General features: G+C 35.0%; 1 protein-coding gene across 3 annotated transcripts in view; it reads right to left on the reverse strand.

The window, feature by feature from the left end:
• Positions 1-10,328: 10,328 nt before the first annotated feature.
• LOC145670431 (patatin-like phospholipase domain-containing protein 2) overlaps positions 10,329-14,500 on the reverse strand; it is a 45,318-nt gene continuing 41,146 nt past the window's right edge. For all 3 annotated transcript variants that reach the window (XM_081739100.1, XM_081739101.1, XM_081739102.1), the window contains one exon: positions 10,329-14,020. In XM_081739100.1, the coding sequence (XP_081595226.1) occupies positions 13,761-14,020 (260 nt within the window). In that variant the 3' untranslated portion in view covers positions 10,329-13,760. The remainder of the gene's footprint in view (positions 14,021-14,500) is intronic.

Consider the following 14,500-nt stretch of genomic DNA (forward strand, 5'->3'; position numbering starts at 1 on the left):
TATTTTTTTTCGGAAGCAAATGTTTCTTTTATGTAACTGAATTTCTCAGAATGGAACAATGGAGCATGAACTACATATGTCAGTGACCGACAGTCAATCACTGACAAACAAAGAAACATGCTCTGTGGGAGGTTGCAAAGCAGATATGCTAGATATATTGAACGTGTGGGAGCGGCAGATGGAGTAAATACTGTCTGTAACTGAGTAGCAAAGGCGTTCCCTTTATTTTGATCCGAAAAGAGAGGTATGCCATGGTCAATGAGAGGGTAGGTAGTTTTGGTGTTCTTTCCAGCAAGTTGATTGAAACGCTTCCAATATTGAGAAGGATGTGCTTCCTCAGATAAGTTGTTGCATGTTTTAATCCAATTCCTACGTGTATATGCATCCAGATACTTATGTTCGTTGCCATTGACAGTGGTGCTGGAAAGATTCACGGTTTCCCGTTCGATAATAGTCGCGAAGATGTCGCGCTTTCAGTACAGCATGGGAAACACTTCTAAATGGTACAGCCATATGGAGATTTACGGCTAAGGTGTACCATTTAGAAGTGTCCCCCGCTGTACAAGTGCAAGGTAGGTTGGAGGCAATTTCGACTTATAAGGATGTACTTGATCTATTGGAATGTGATGCTGAGAACTGTTGTATTGTAGTAGTGATGGTATTGAGACAAGAAGCGAGGTCAGTGTCATTGGTAGGTGGTGTTACACTATGAAGAGTATACTCAATTTCTTGTCGGAATTCAGGCCAATGAGCCTTATCGTATCTCAAGACAGAGCGACTCGCAAATACAGGACGAATTGGAAGTTCATGTGTTAATGTTAATTTCACTGGATGATGATCACTACCAATAGAGTCGAGCACCTCGAGCTGGCATTTATTGATGAGATTCAGAGATGTAATGACAAATCTCGAGTGGTTTGGCTTACAGGCCTGGTGTTCTTAACCCGATTATACATCGTCAAACTTTTCCATCAAATATTGTATCAAACTTTTCTTTGACGGTAATTTGGTCAAATAAATTGGGTAAAATTTTCGCACCCATTATAAACGATAAAATATAAAGGTGAATATCATTGCTCAATTGTTTATATTTCTTGATTCATTTGTTAGGTTACATTAACGTATATGTGAGTTTTATGGTGGTACCTGCTGGTGTAACTATAATGAATAAGTTTGTAGAAATGAATGGAATGACTATTCACAGTTACTTCTGACTCATTTCCCTCCTTTATTGCTATTCCCAAATAAATATTATTTTCATGGTTCCTTTCTTGTTCAATAAATACAATCTATATTCTATGTATTGGTCCGATGCTTAAATTTCGTCTAATTCAGTTAATTTTCGAGTGACTTTTGTAACTTTGGGGCACTGATTAAGAATAAATAGTCCGTCATAAAAATGTTAGGCTATTGTTTAGCTTTGGGGGGGTCAGGTTTTTAATTGACTTTTTTGCGATTTTCTATTGACATTCGGTTAATACCATTTAATTCACACAGTTTTGCGGAGCGAGCGTTAGCGAGTGAAGGCGGGTTAGAGTCTCGCAGGGCACGTTGTTTTCTGTCTTCGTTAGTGTTGGCCCCCCATTACTAAAGAGTTACCAAATGGTAGGTTTTACAGTTAAAATGAGAGAGTACATATTAAAGAGAGTTCTGTAGGATATTAAATTCCGGAGGAATTTTTCAGTGTAGAAAACTACTAATTTATATTTAGAAATGCGAAAATAATACGCACTCTAACCTATTTTAATTTTATGCAACACCAAGTGTTTTTCGCACTATCCTCATTCTGGCTCTCTCCTTCAGTCATTGATGCCTCTGCCTCTTGCGAACAAAACCCTGTGCTAACTTGTGGGTCCCATGCTGTGCTCCTGCCCTGAATCGGTTAAATATCATCCTCGCCTTTAGTGGCTACCTATCGTAAATTGCTTTTCCTGCAGTCTCTTTTTAAATGATATTCGTTCGATGCGTATTTATACCTTAAAGGTCTACACTACTGCGTAATTAAACTACCGCTAATTTTAGAGTTTTTCTGTAATATCCTCAAAAGAAATAAAAATATCCGAAAAGCAGAAACGTAGTGAATTAAACAATACGATTTTACGTGTTATACCGTTATCACAACTCATCTATCTGCGTTCGATTTGCAACTGTAGATGGATTTAACAGATTTTGCTTGTTCTGTAAATAGCGGCATACGAAAAGCAGATGGGCGAATTGTAGTAAAAGTATCACATGCAGAATTGTATTGTCTAGTTCACTACGTTTCTGCTTTTCGAACATTTTTATTAGTTTTGAAGATATTACAGAAAAACTATAAATTAACGATAGTTTACCTTCGCTGAAGTGAAGACCCGTAAAGGAAGTCCTAGTAAAGTGAATCTGCACTCATGAATGCAACTCCTACCCTGAGAAACAATTTTTAAGGCATTACAAATTAATTTCGTGAAGAAATAACTACATATAATAAGATAGCACATGATCATTCCAGACACATCATATACAGGCATATTGTCAATCTGTGCGCAATAATCTGAGCATGCGCCAAATTAATAACATGCCAGAACGTCTTAAGAAATCATTTAAATCAAGAAAAGTGCAAGAAAATATTTACTTTTTTTTAAAAAAAAAAATCATGGAATATTCTCAATCTACGCTAATTTTGGGAAGTCGCCTGTGGTACTTAGCCCTAATATTCTTTAGTTTTATAGTTATACAAAACAGATTACTGCTAGTATGCATCAAACGAATGTCAACTGCTTTCCGTGTCCACATACTCGATTTTAGTGCCACCGCATAGCGATTTTCGTTTGTTTTCTTTGATACAATGTTGGATAGAAATAGAACAAGTTCTAATTTAGAGCAGTTGTATCAAATGTTGTAACCAACGCAAAAGTTGTATACAACTTGGTATCATACATGTTCAAATTCCACTTTGATGAAATATTTGATGCAATCTATGATGGAATATTTGTTCGTCTATAACGGGCTTTAGGAAGAACATGAATATAGAGCTGAAAGTGGTCAGTTATATACTGCTGAAATTCATCTTTTTCTCGAGTACTCCGACTATGGATATTAGTATCTGCCATGATAATGATATTGGAAGAGGTATTCGCTATATATCTGAAATATTCTAACGGTAAAGGCTGGCGTGCGCAGCGACACTAACTTCTTGGCTAGTTTCAGTTATTAAATTGTTTTTGGTGATACTTCCTACCACATTTAGATACATTTACGAATATGTATTATAAGCATACATTCTAACAAATTGTGTTACTTGAAACAAATTACTTAAAAATGGTTTAGTACACTTTAAGTATACTTATACATTTTACCACATGTTGCTGAGCCGAATATGCTGCCATCTATTGTGAACAGTAAATACTAATGGAAATCTGAAACGATAATTCTACTGATAGGTAGGTCCACAGACTAGAATACATACAGACGAGCAACTTCCTATATGCACTATTGAAATCAGTTTGAATCGTTTGCACAGCGAAAGAACCAGTCAACACTCTTAATGGACGGGATCATGTATCGTCGTGAGTTGATGGCGTTGTCATCGGTCTTCGTACGTGACATCATGGGTTATCATAGTAACTGGCGGATTGTTTTTGTCTGCTTTGCATCTCAGTGTTAGATGTAGTGCAGAAAGATCAGATATGTTTATTTTTTTCTTGTACTGTCTCTGGACTGGACATTCCTTTCCAGCTTTTTTTTTTTTTTATGTTAACAGATTTTTCTTTCTTTTAAAGAGTTCACTTTGATAATATCTAAGTTCCGCGAGATATATCAACAGAAAAAGCTGTTCCCCAAATGCAACTAAAGGAGCGAAAGGGTAATAGTTTGTAATAAAAAATATATAGAAATTCCTTCTGGAAATGTAATCTGACAAGTTCTTATCTAAATTTGTATCAGTATACACGTAGTTATGTACATTAATTGACAAATATGAAAAGCATATTTCGTATATAATTTTTAAATTTGCTTTTATAGCAGAAAGAATGCATCCTAAATATCATAAATATCTTATGATTTTTCTTGCAAGCAGCAATTACAAAATATTGCATCTGCGGTGTTGTTCAGAAACTTTTTTTGAAAGGTGAACAGTTACTGTAACCGAAAACCGAACTCATCACAATCATTGACGGATCTAGAAGATAAAAACGGGTTGGGTGTGCAGGCAGAGCCCAGACTATAATAGGTATGCCATGACTTTACTATAAACTTTCAAAAATATATAAATTATAGCTGAAATCATTATCATTCAAAAAACTGGCGGAAAGCCCCCGACAAGAACCGCTACTGATCACGATATGCACAAATCTAGTAGCAAGATGGGGAAGTAGCTGTGCATTGGACGTAACTCGTAATAAATGTTTAAGTTAAATGATGTAAAACATTCTCTTGAAATATTGAGGTCACTAACAAATACATTTCACTATATTTTAAAGTATTAGTACGCTGTGTGGCCAAATCAAGCCTGTTAAATTGCATAATTAAAAAAAAAAATAAACTAAGAAGGTCGATTCCTACCACCAATCTGCTTTTAATCTAAGAACACGTCCAACGATTATGTCGCGTAGGTTCAGTGGTAGAGTGTTCACCTCTGGCACACAAGCTCCCTGGTTCATTTCCACCTCCCGCCAAGTAGGTTTTGTAGTGGACACACCGAATGAGTGAGTTTTCTCAGGACACACTTGCTTCCTCCTATTATCTCCATGCCGTAGGCGTCGGAAGACCACCGATGGGCAACTAGAGATATCTCGCCAAAAATTGGCGGCCCCGCAGCGACGATCCGCTGTAGCTCCACTTCCGTTTAGAAAATTATACCACCAGTGGCAGAGACGCGAGGAAACGCCAATGAACAACAAAATTACTCCCCAAAAATATGTTAAATCGCCTATATGCGTAATTTGTTACATTAAGGGGAGTCTTTTAAAAAACACTTTAAAAAATACGTGCCCCAGGGTAGGCGCGAACCACCAACCTTCGAATGACTAGGCGCGTGCTCTTCCGACTTGGCCAGGGAGGCGATGGAGGAAACGTCGCTTGTAGAGACATAAATCGTTGAGGTATTTCTAATTTAGCTAATCACAGTGCTCCTGTAACCGTATATATTCGACGATAACCGTTTGAGATTAGATAAAATCCGTTCGCCATGTAATTTTATAACAAAATGACGCGCGTCTATTTGCTTTATTTCATGGTTCTCCCATATCGGCTACAGTTGTCATCTAAATTCATACAATTATACACACTCAAGATTTTTTACTGCATGGTGTAGAGGCAGGGGTTATTCTTGACTCCCGTAGCTCACTTTAGGAACAATTCGTTAGGAAAATAATATATAACAATAACCGCATGCACATGAGTGGCGATAGTTCGTCTTGGTCCCTTCGCCATTCTCCGCGACGAATCGAAGAAGCGATGGACCAAAATTAAGTCCTCGCTGCTACGCGGTGGTAACTTCAATACTCCGACTCTAGATATCTCTTTCGATTCAACGAAGCCCTGCCGCCAGTGGCACACTAGTGGCAGTCCTTCGACGCGTTGCTATAGCGACGATCGACATTTACCCGCCAGTGAGTCACTAGGTGTTGGCGACGTTTACGGCATGGAGATCGTCCATCTTATTATCAGTCTCCTGTTGCCCCAGAGCATAATCGTGGGTTGTTAAAGAAAAGAAAACTCCGAAAGAGTGCTGTCATCACGTGGCTGCGTAGATGAGTACAAGACAAACTTGCCCCATGAATTAAATTATAATGTTTCATAGTAGTCACACTTCATTTGGCTCCACTGCAAGATATCAACAACACCAAAACGGTAGACACTAATCAATTTACAAAGCGAAAAATCTAGAACACTGTTAAGCTCAAAAGTGGGTTCCTTCTGGTTAACATTTATTAATTTCAATGATCAGTTAGATTTTAAGAAAGTTTAAAGTTAAAATACAAGTAGTACAATGCAAGTTTGAACATTCTTCTCAAATAATTGACAAGTAACATGTATTTCTCCAATTTCCAGTGGAGTTCATGTGTATCAGCTTCCACGTTAAATTGTAGTCCCATGTTTAATATAGCCTCGGTGCTGGAAAGGACGCTAAACTCTAAACTATCCATTTAGCACGATGTTTTCCAACCTTCTATCGACCCTAAAATTTAGGGGATTAAAAAAATGACCTCAAACTACATTACGCATTAACCCATATTATCCCGAATTATTTTTTTAATTGTTTTTCGTGAATTGTGTTTACGTACTTTCCTAACAACATAAAAACATAAAAAATAATGTTTTTCATTTGTTATCTTGTACATTTACTAGTTAAGGAATTAGATATTACTAGTAAATGAACAAGGCAAATGAGTAGATATTTACAGTTGGTTTTCTGGGCGTTGTTTCCCATTGCCATATCGCATCACGGGGGTAAAACGGAACCAGTTTCAGTAATTTAAATAAAATAGGAACGAAGTGTATATCGTCCTCAAACGAGACTGAAATCGTAAATTGCAAGCCTATTCAAATAGTCGGTGGGGGCCGCGGTGGCTCGGTGGTAGAGCGTTCACCTCTCGTGCTTGGAGTTCCGGGTTCAAACCCTGCTCCCGCCAAGTGAACTTTGTGGTGGACAAACACCGTGTGCATAGGTTTTCTCGGGGTTCTCCCACTTTCTTCATTCCACCATTTCATTTATCTCTCATCATCACCGTCTTCTTTAGCCTAACCGGCAAAAACGTGGGACGTAAAACTCAAAAATTTCATTTCATTTTTTCAAATAGTCGGTTTTCATTTCTTTTTAACAACAATATAGTACATTAACCTGTAACTTGAATTGAAATCAAAACTCCGACCAGCAGTGAACACAAGAATGCTAGCCATTTATAAATAGAGTATAAAGGTAGGATGGTGTTCTCATTCTAATTCAAAGCACACAATATTAACGGAAAGTAGTGTAACATATTACACATAATGTTAAATCTAACTGATCATTGAAATTTTATGTTCACCTGTTATTGTTATCCAAATACCATTTGAGCACAAGAGTACAGGTTCCAAAGGGAACTTTGTGACCCACCTGTCCAATGGCGAGTCTTAAGGAAAACCACAACGGTAGAATTTTACATATTCTCAATAGGAATTCACGACAAAGAACAAAATATGTATTAATTCTTGTATACAATGATTGCTACACATTTCCCGACGGTTGATACTAACGTTGCAACTAAAACAGCACGCTAAGAAGCTCATATGTAATTCAGGAATATTACAAGAGTTGACTTACATATGCTGCAAAACGTTGAATATATTGCTTATAAAATCTGATTTAATGATTTAAAATAAAAATTCTTGTTATACCATTTAATCGCTTTCTTTCTCTTTTAAAATATTGCGATCATTATTATCAATTAATTCTGCTGGTTGGGGTCCGCGGTGGCTCAGTGGTAGAGCGTTCACCTCTGGTGCTTGGGGTCTCGGGTTCAAACCCTGCTCCCGCCAAGTAAACTTTGTGGTGGACAAACACCGTGTGCGTGGGTTTTCTCGGGGTTCTCCCGTTTCCTCCCACTTTCTTCATTCCACTATTTCATTCATCTCATCATCACAATCTCCTTTAGCCTAACCGGCATAACCGTGGGACGTGAAACTCAAAAATTTCATTTCAATTCTGCTGGTTAAATCTTGTTTCAAATTTTACAATCACTTCTGCTTGTCCGTCAGGGCCACTTATCATAGGTCCTCCCGAAAATTTTAAATAGTAAGGTGTGTGATTTAATATTTCATTGAAAAGATAATGGAAAACAAATAGGTTTTATAGCAAAACGAGTCCCTCAAGTCCATCTACAAGTCGTCTTCTCCTGTATTGTTGACTTGCTTCTCTTCTATTTGTTTAATATTGAAGGTATACGGGAAGTTAGCCAACTATATTTCTCTGATTCCGTACTTATACGTATCATTAGGTTTTTTTTTTTTTTTTTTTTTCTTTTAGTTAAAAATGCTTTTCGGTTTGTGTAATAAAGCTGCAACACTAGTAAACGAAAAATGAAAAGATTTTAAACTTTACTTTAAATATAGAAACGAATAAATATTAGCCCATGACTGATTTTTAAGAAGTCATAATTTTAAATTATATCATTCCTTGTATGTTTATTTGTGTTTTTATTAGATGTAAGAGTAAACTGAGAACATGGCAGTTAGCATTTACGAATAATGTACTTTCGCTCAGAATTGCACGAGTAAAACAGGATTACTCGTACAAAATTATCAGTTTTCATAATTAGAGTAGATTTTAGGTAGTTATTTAGTAGCAACAGAATATAGGAAATATACAATTTTAAGCAAATTTCTGATGTAATAGATTTTCACTGAACTGTTACATGACAGTATTGTGTTAGGTGAACTAAATAACTTGAGGTGATACTAAGTGCGAGGTGCGGGGGACTCAGAAGGAAATTATATATATCATAACAAGGCCTTCTAAAAGATACTTCCAATTTTCAGAACTAATGGACCACGCCCCCCCTCCCCCCCTACGAAAATGTCCTAATTACGCCAATGGTTGCCAGTTCAGGAGGCTGTTCTCTTGGGACCTCAACATACCAACAATATAGCAATGTTAGGAAATGGATTCAAGGTACTCGTAAGTCCTTCACGTACGAATGTGTACGTTCCCGTATCACTTTTACATGTCCTTATGTTCCGTTCAGCCCGCTGAACTGGAAACTGGTATTTGCATTTAACATTGGGCTTACAAGTGTAGAGCCAGAACTACTAGTGCGATTTGAAAAATTCTATTTTAGAATGAAAACTACGTATTTCTAATAATTTTCCTCTCTTTCAATTTTTTTTTGTATCACTACTAATAACAAAATTTGCATATGGCCCCAGACTTTTGATACTCCCTGTATTTCACTCGTAACTTGGATTCTTACCGAGACGATACACCCGTAAATTGAGGTATCGTTATATATAAAATTATGATAATTTTGCTGTCATAAATTCTACGAGACTACACTATTGTGAAATAGGGTTGTGGTATTGGATTGGTCGATTTTACTGCTTTTGATTCGAAAGGCATATGCAGTGGCGTATTTAGGGGGTATCGGGTTCAACCCTTCCCCCGCGAAACAATTTTTTTTTTTTCATTCCGCATACGACAATAATCCTTCTTACCATTTCTAAGAATTTCATTCACTTTCCATTTTCTTCTGTTCTTTGTTCAGAAATAATAGTGTGTCAAATTTCATCCCATGTAAGAACTGAGTTTTTTCTTTCTTTCGTCCATTCTACTCTTCTGTTTCTTTTTCTTAGTTGTTACTTTCTTTCGTTTCTCCTATCATACTTTCGACTGTTGTTAGTTGTGATTCAAGTCGGCCGTCGTCAGTATACAACGATATTGTATATTTGTAACACGTCCATTTTTTTTTTTTTTTTTTTTTAATTTTAATTATTGTGGGCAAAAGGTGTTGCTTAAAAGTGCATAGACTGTGGTGACGAAGAAGAGAAAGATATAAAGAAAAAAATATGTTGATAATATATGATTTTTTTTTAACCGTTGTTATTGTAATAACAGATTCGTCGTTTTTCAGGGTTGCTATGACAACCAGTAGTTGTTGATTGATTGTGATACTAAGAGAGAATATAGATAATGAAAGCCGTTGCTGTCTAAAATCACTGTGTATTATTTCGAAGTAGTAAGTGATTGATTATGTTGTGAATTCCATTGTACGTGATATCCTATAGGCATTATATTAGCGAACTGGGAAAAATAACGATTATATTTAAGAACCAATATATACTCTAACAGATTCATATATATATTGGTAATTATACTTGATTCTCATGCATTTCTCGCAATCATTAATAAAACTATGAAATTCAAACGAAGTACGAATTACAAATGAAATTATAACAATATTCATAGTGAAACAAAACAAAAACTGATTGAATATATTTTGTCGGACGCCATAACTTTAGCTCAGGAGGGCAATGCCCCCTCCCACTTCCCCGTGTTGTCCATAGCCTTCTTCCCGAAACAAAATCCTAAATACGCCACTGGGAATATGTATAATCAGCCAAAAGCCTTTTTGAATCCAGGGAACGTGTATCATGCTGCACAGAAATCACTCGAGAGATCTTTCGTCGTTACACCAGAGACTGTAGAGAACGCCTTCCGTGTAAAAGTCAAGGGCGGTCATGTAGAACTGTCACTTTGTCACTATCCCTATGATTTCAGACTTAAATGGTGCATCCTGTATTTTTAAAGTGGTAAAGTGGCCACACACACACATTCTTTCGCTCTCCTTCCAATCTGCCAACACTAAATTCAGGCATGCTGGTAAGTTTACCAAGTTTTATTCATAAATACCGCTCCGACTTCCCACTATAATCAGAAACAACAGAAACCAAAATCTGGGACAAAATAACAAGACTGATTGGTTTCATTGTAGTAACAAATATATATTACAACTATGTACATTACAACTGTAGAGAGCAGACATATTATATACAGAAGCAAATTATTTTTTTTAACAAACACTGAAAGACTATGAAAAGGATATGTAGCTCTGTGCTAATTTCACTTAGAAACAACTTTTAAATATATATAATCATTTACAAAGTTTACTCCCAAAGTTTAGAAAAAGTAAAATTTCTATAAATTTTAGATAACTTTTTTTCCACAAATGAGAAAAAGTATTTAAAGAATGATCTTATGGTGCTTCGTTCATCGCACTGTAAAACTTCGTACAAGGCTAATTCTTCATATCTTATTTCCATAACCTTAACGTTCACTATGTGTACCATAATATACTGTGTATCGTAAGTAAAAGTGAAACATAATTTCGCCTCGTACTAAGCTTTTGTGCAGATTCAGTTCTTAAATATATTTCACCACGTGTCCTATTCAATAAATTTTTACCAAACAAATGAAAAAACCAAGGGTGTAGTACATTATTCTTAAAAATCATGACTTTGTACACGAGTTTTAGTTTCATTACAAGAATATGCACAATAATCATTCAAAATTCATAATAAAATTAATAAGTATTCAATTGTTAATATATTTGTAGATACATATATAACGATTTTAAGTTTCCTTTCTCACTAAATGAACACTTGTCCGTTTTTAGAGTGTATATTCAAATAATACAAGTATTTCAACTTTATTTATATTCTTAACTGTGAAATGTTATTTATTTATTGCACAGTATCTACACTTCGTAAATACAAGTGAAATGAAGTAAATAAGTAAATATGGAGTACTAATGTTTTACAGTTAAAAATGTCTTAACGACATGGTGTGTTACACCTTTTCTTTCAAATTTTAGACTATTTTCTTTATTTTAAATATCCACATTTATGCTGTATTACCAGCTAGATAAGGTGTAAACTATAACACACAAAGAGTGAAAAAGTGACTGACTGAACCGGAACTCGAACCCGGAACTTCCGGCATACCATACCGATGCGTTAGCCACTATGTATCGGTTAACGCGTAGTGGTTAACGCATCAGCACGGTAGGCCGAAGGTTCCGGGTTCGAGTCCCCGTCCAGTCAGTCACTTTTTCACTCTATGTGTGAGATAAAATTTGCACCTATATAAAAAAACGGTTGTTTTCTCCTTTCATTAGTACATAAGGTATAAACTGATTTTTTTTAAACCATAAAATATATACATATTCTTTCAATATATAATATATGGTTTCCAACCGCTATTGCGTTGTAATATTTTTTAATAGGATAAAATCGTGAAAAGCACCGAAAAATGATAATTTCTTTGTATATTGTTTAATGTAAATCACAATTTTGGCCAAATACACTGTATATGTAAAACTTCTAAAGGACTTGAAGGAAGCAGTTGTGAATGTGGAATTGATAAAAAAAAATAACTAATTAATTACAGTTTTACACAATAAAAAATTATGTATTCAGTAAACAAACTTATAAAATTATAGTATTTAGTTGATATTACAATACAATCAAAATCATAAAATTTATTTGGAATATTCAAGAACATGGAACATTTTTTAGATTACCAAACTCTGGCCTCCTGGAAAACAGGATCACATATAAATTCTTTTGTTAGTTCATAACGAGATAGGGATTGTTAGTAATTTACATAGACAAACAATCTTATTTCTGTTCCCTTCCAACTTGTTGAATTCTGTTTTCTCGCCTATATGCAACTCTACGGCTGAAGAATATGTGCCGAATTAGTTATTATCACCTATATATTTTAGATTCTGTTTAACTAAATAATAAAAATGTCCAGCACGAACGTACAGTCAAGAACAATATTACGTATAGGTTGGAGGCATAAGAAGTGATAGCTTCAACCTATATTTAATATTGTTTCTATTGGTCCTGTACTATCAAGGAATGTGCTAAACAAAAAATGTTCAATTGCTATAGTATGCACAAACTAAGAATTTCAAACGAACAACACAATAATTAGTATGCACAAACATAGGATATAATTAAGTAATGTTGAATTTTCATCTACAATAATATAAAAGTACTGTACAGAGCTACATTCAAAAACACACATTTTCCTTGGGCCATGAAAGACAAAGCAAAAAACCACGTACAATCATATAAAAGCGATAATTAAACTTCTCAGCAGTATATGTGACCAATATTTGACATGCAGTGACCCAAAGGAAATTGAGGAAAAGACAGACCCTTAAGATATAAAGCATGATTCTCAAATGTTGGAATTCACTAAAATAAGACAGTAAACTTACTAATATTCAACACACATTAATTATGTAACAAAAGATCAGTGAATATTTGATTAATAAGTTCTAATATTTTCAAGTATAATATAAAAAAATATACTTGTGACACATTACTAGGTGAATGTGAAATATGTACGAAAAAACTCAAAAGTGTGTAGCAGACTATGTTATTTGAATTTTATGAATATCAATTGGAATAGAATCAATAAACTAATATTTTCCAAAACTATTATATTGCTTAAGAAATGAAAAGTTTAATTTTTTTAAAAAAAGGAAGATCAGCTACCAATAACCTCTCAAATTATGAATATGCAGTTATGATATCTAATGCTAATAAAATTCGAAGTATTAGTCAAAAATCCAATATAACGCGTACAAGCAATATGAAAACCTAACCAAATTCATTTATTTCTTACTTACTGACTTCGGAATCGTAACTCGAATATACAAAATTTATTAGTGTAACGTAACTTCTTGCCTCTGTATTTATTGTATAACACAGATATTATTTATTGATTAAAAAAAATAACAGTTACAATTGAACAAACATTACGGAATTCTTTTCACTATTAGAGAATTATTTTATTTGAGCTTAGCAGTCAAATGAAGCTTAAAAATGCTTACTTACCACAATGGAATGTTCCACATGAATACATCAAAGGTTGAGAACCATGCTTATATATATTAACACAAGTGAAATCTAAAAAAGAGCTAAGTTACACTAAGAAGTATAAACATATTCTGATTGCATTGTTGGATTGCTTATTATCAGTCTTTGAATATTTATTCACAAAAACACGTTCATACATGCACACACATATATACTGAAGAGTAATAATACCTCTCGCGCTTCACCTATCGCATAAATATAATACTCACAACTCTCTAATTAAACGAGAAAGAACACGCAGTATTAAAAATAATATACATAAGTTTCTTATATGTATATTCAGTATGTACAAAAATATTGGGAAGACTTCTATACACATTACATATAAAAATAAGGAATTACACAAAAAACTAGTTTCACGTATCCATTATGACATACGATGGTCTCCTCGGTAGGGATGCTTTTGTGTCACTAACTGGTTGCGATCTCTGATCCGATTCCGGTCGGGAGTCGGAGCACAATTGTTTTTCTATGGATTTAGTGGGCGTCGGGTCTGGGCTCGGCGGATTCCATTCACTTTCCGGATCTGAGAACAAGGTACCTGATTCATTGGCCAGGATATCGTCCATGGAGTAGTCTGAATTGAAGGAGTTGGAGCGGTCTCGTGTATAACCGTCTAGAAAAGTAGAACAAAGACAAAACAAATTAAGTACGATGTAAACATCTAGCTTTTATAAAAGTTTGTTCTAATTCTATCGTTTCTACAAGTAGTCTGTGCATCACTGTTAAAAGAAATCAAACAATAATAGACACAATCTGCTAGTTAATAGCCTACATTTCTCATATGCAAAGCATAAATAAAAAAGAACCTACTCCAGGAGAATAAAAACTATCAAATGCATCAGACTGACAACGATCGACATATTTTTTTCTCTCGATTTTCTCAAAACCTAAGCATCAGAGTTCATCCTCAAGCACACCATTCTGCTCAGTTTAATGTGATCTATGGACTCATATAGGAGATGGACAAAAATGTGGAAACACTTGGTACAAAAGAGGCAGCCACTTCAAACACGATTTGCGTCTGAATGTTAGGTGTCACTGTGGTCATCGGCACATCCTGTGAGGTATACAACCTGGGCAATCGAACAGATGA

The sequence above is a fragment of the Thermobia domestica genome, chromosome 14 (genome assembly GCF_964235325.1).
Source record: "Thermobia domestica chromosome 14, izTheDome1.hap1.1, whole genome shotgun sequence".
In the NCBI taxonomy this organism is placed as follows: Eukaryota; Metazoa; Arthropoda; class Insecta; order Zygentoma; family Lepismatidae; genus Thermobia; species Thermobia domestica.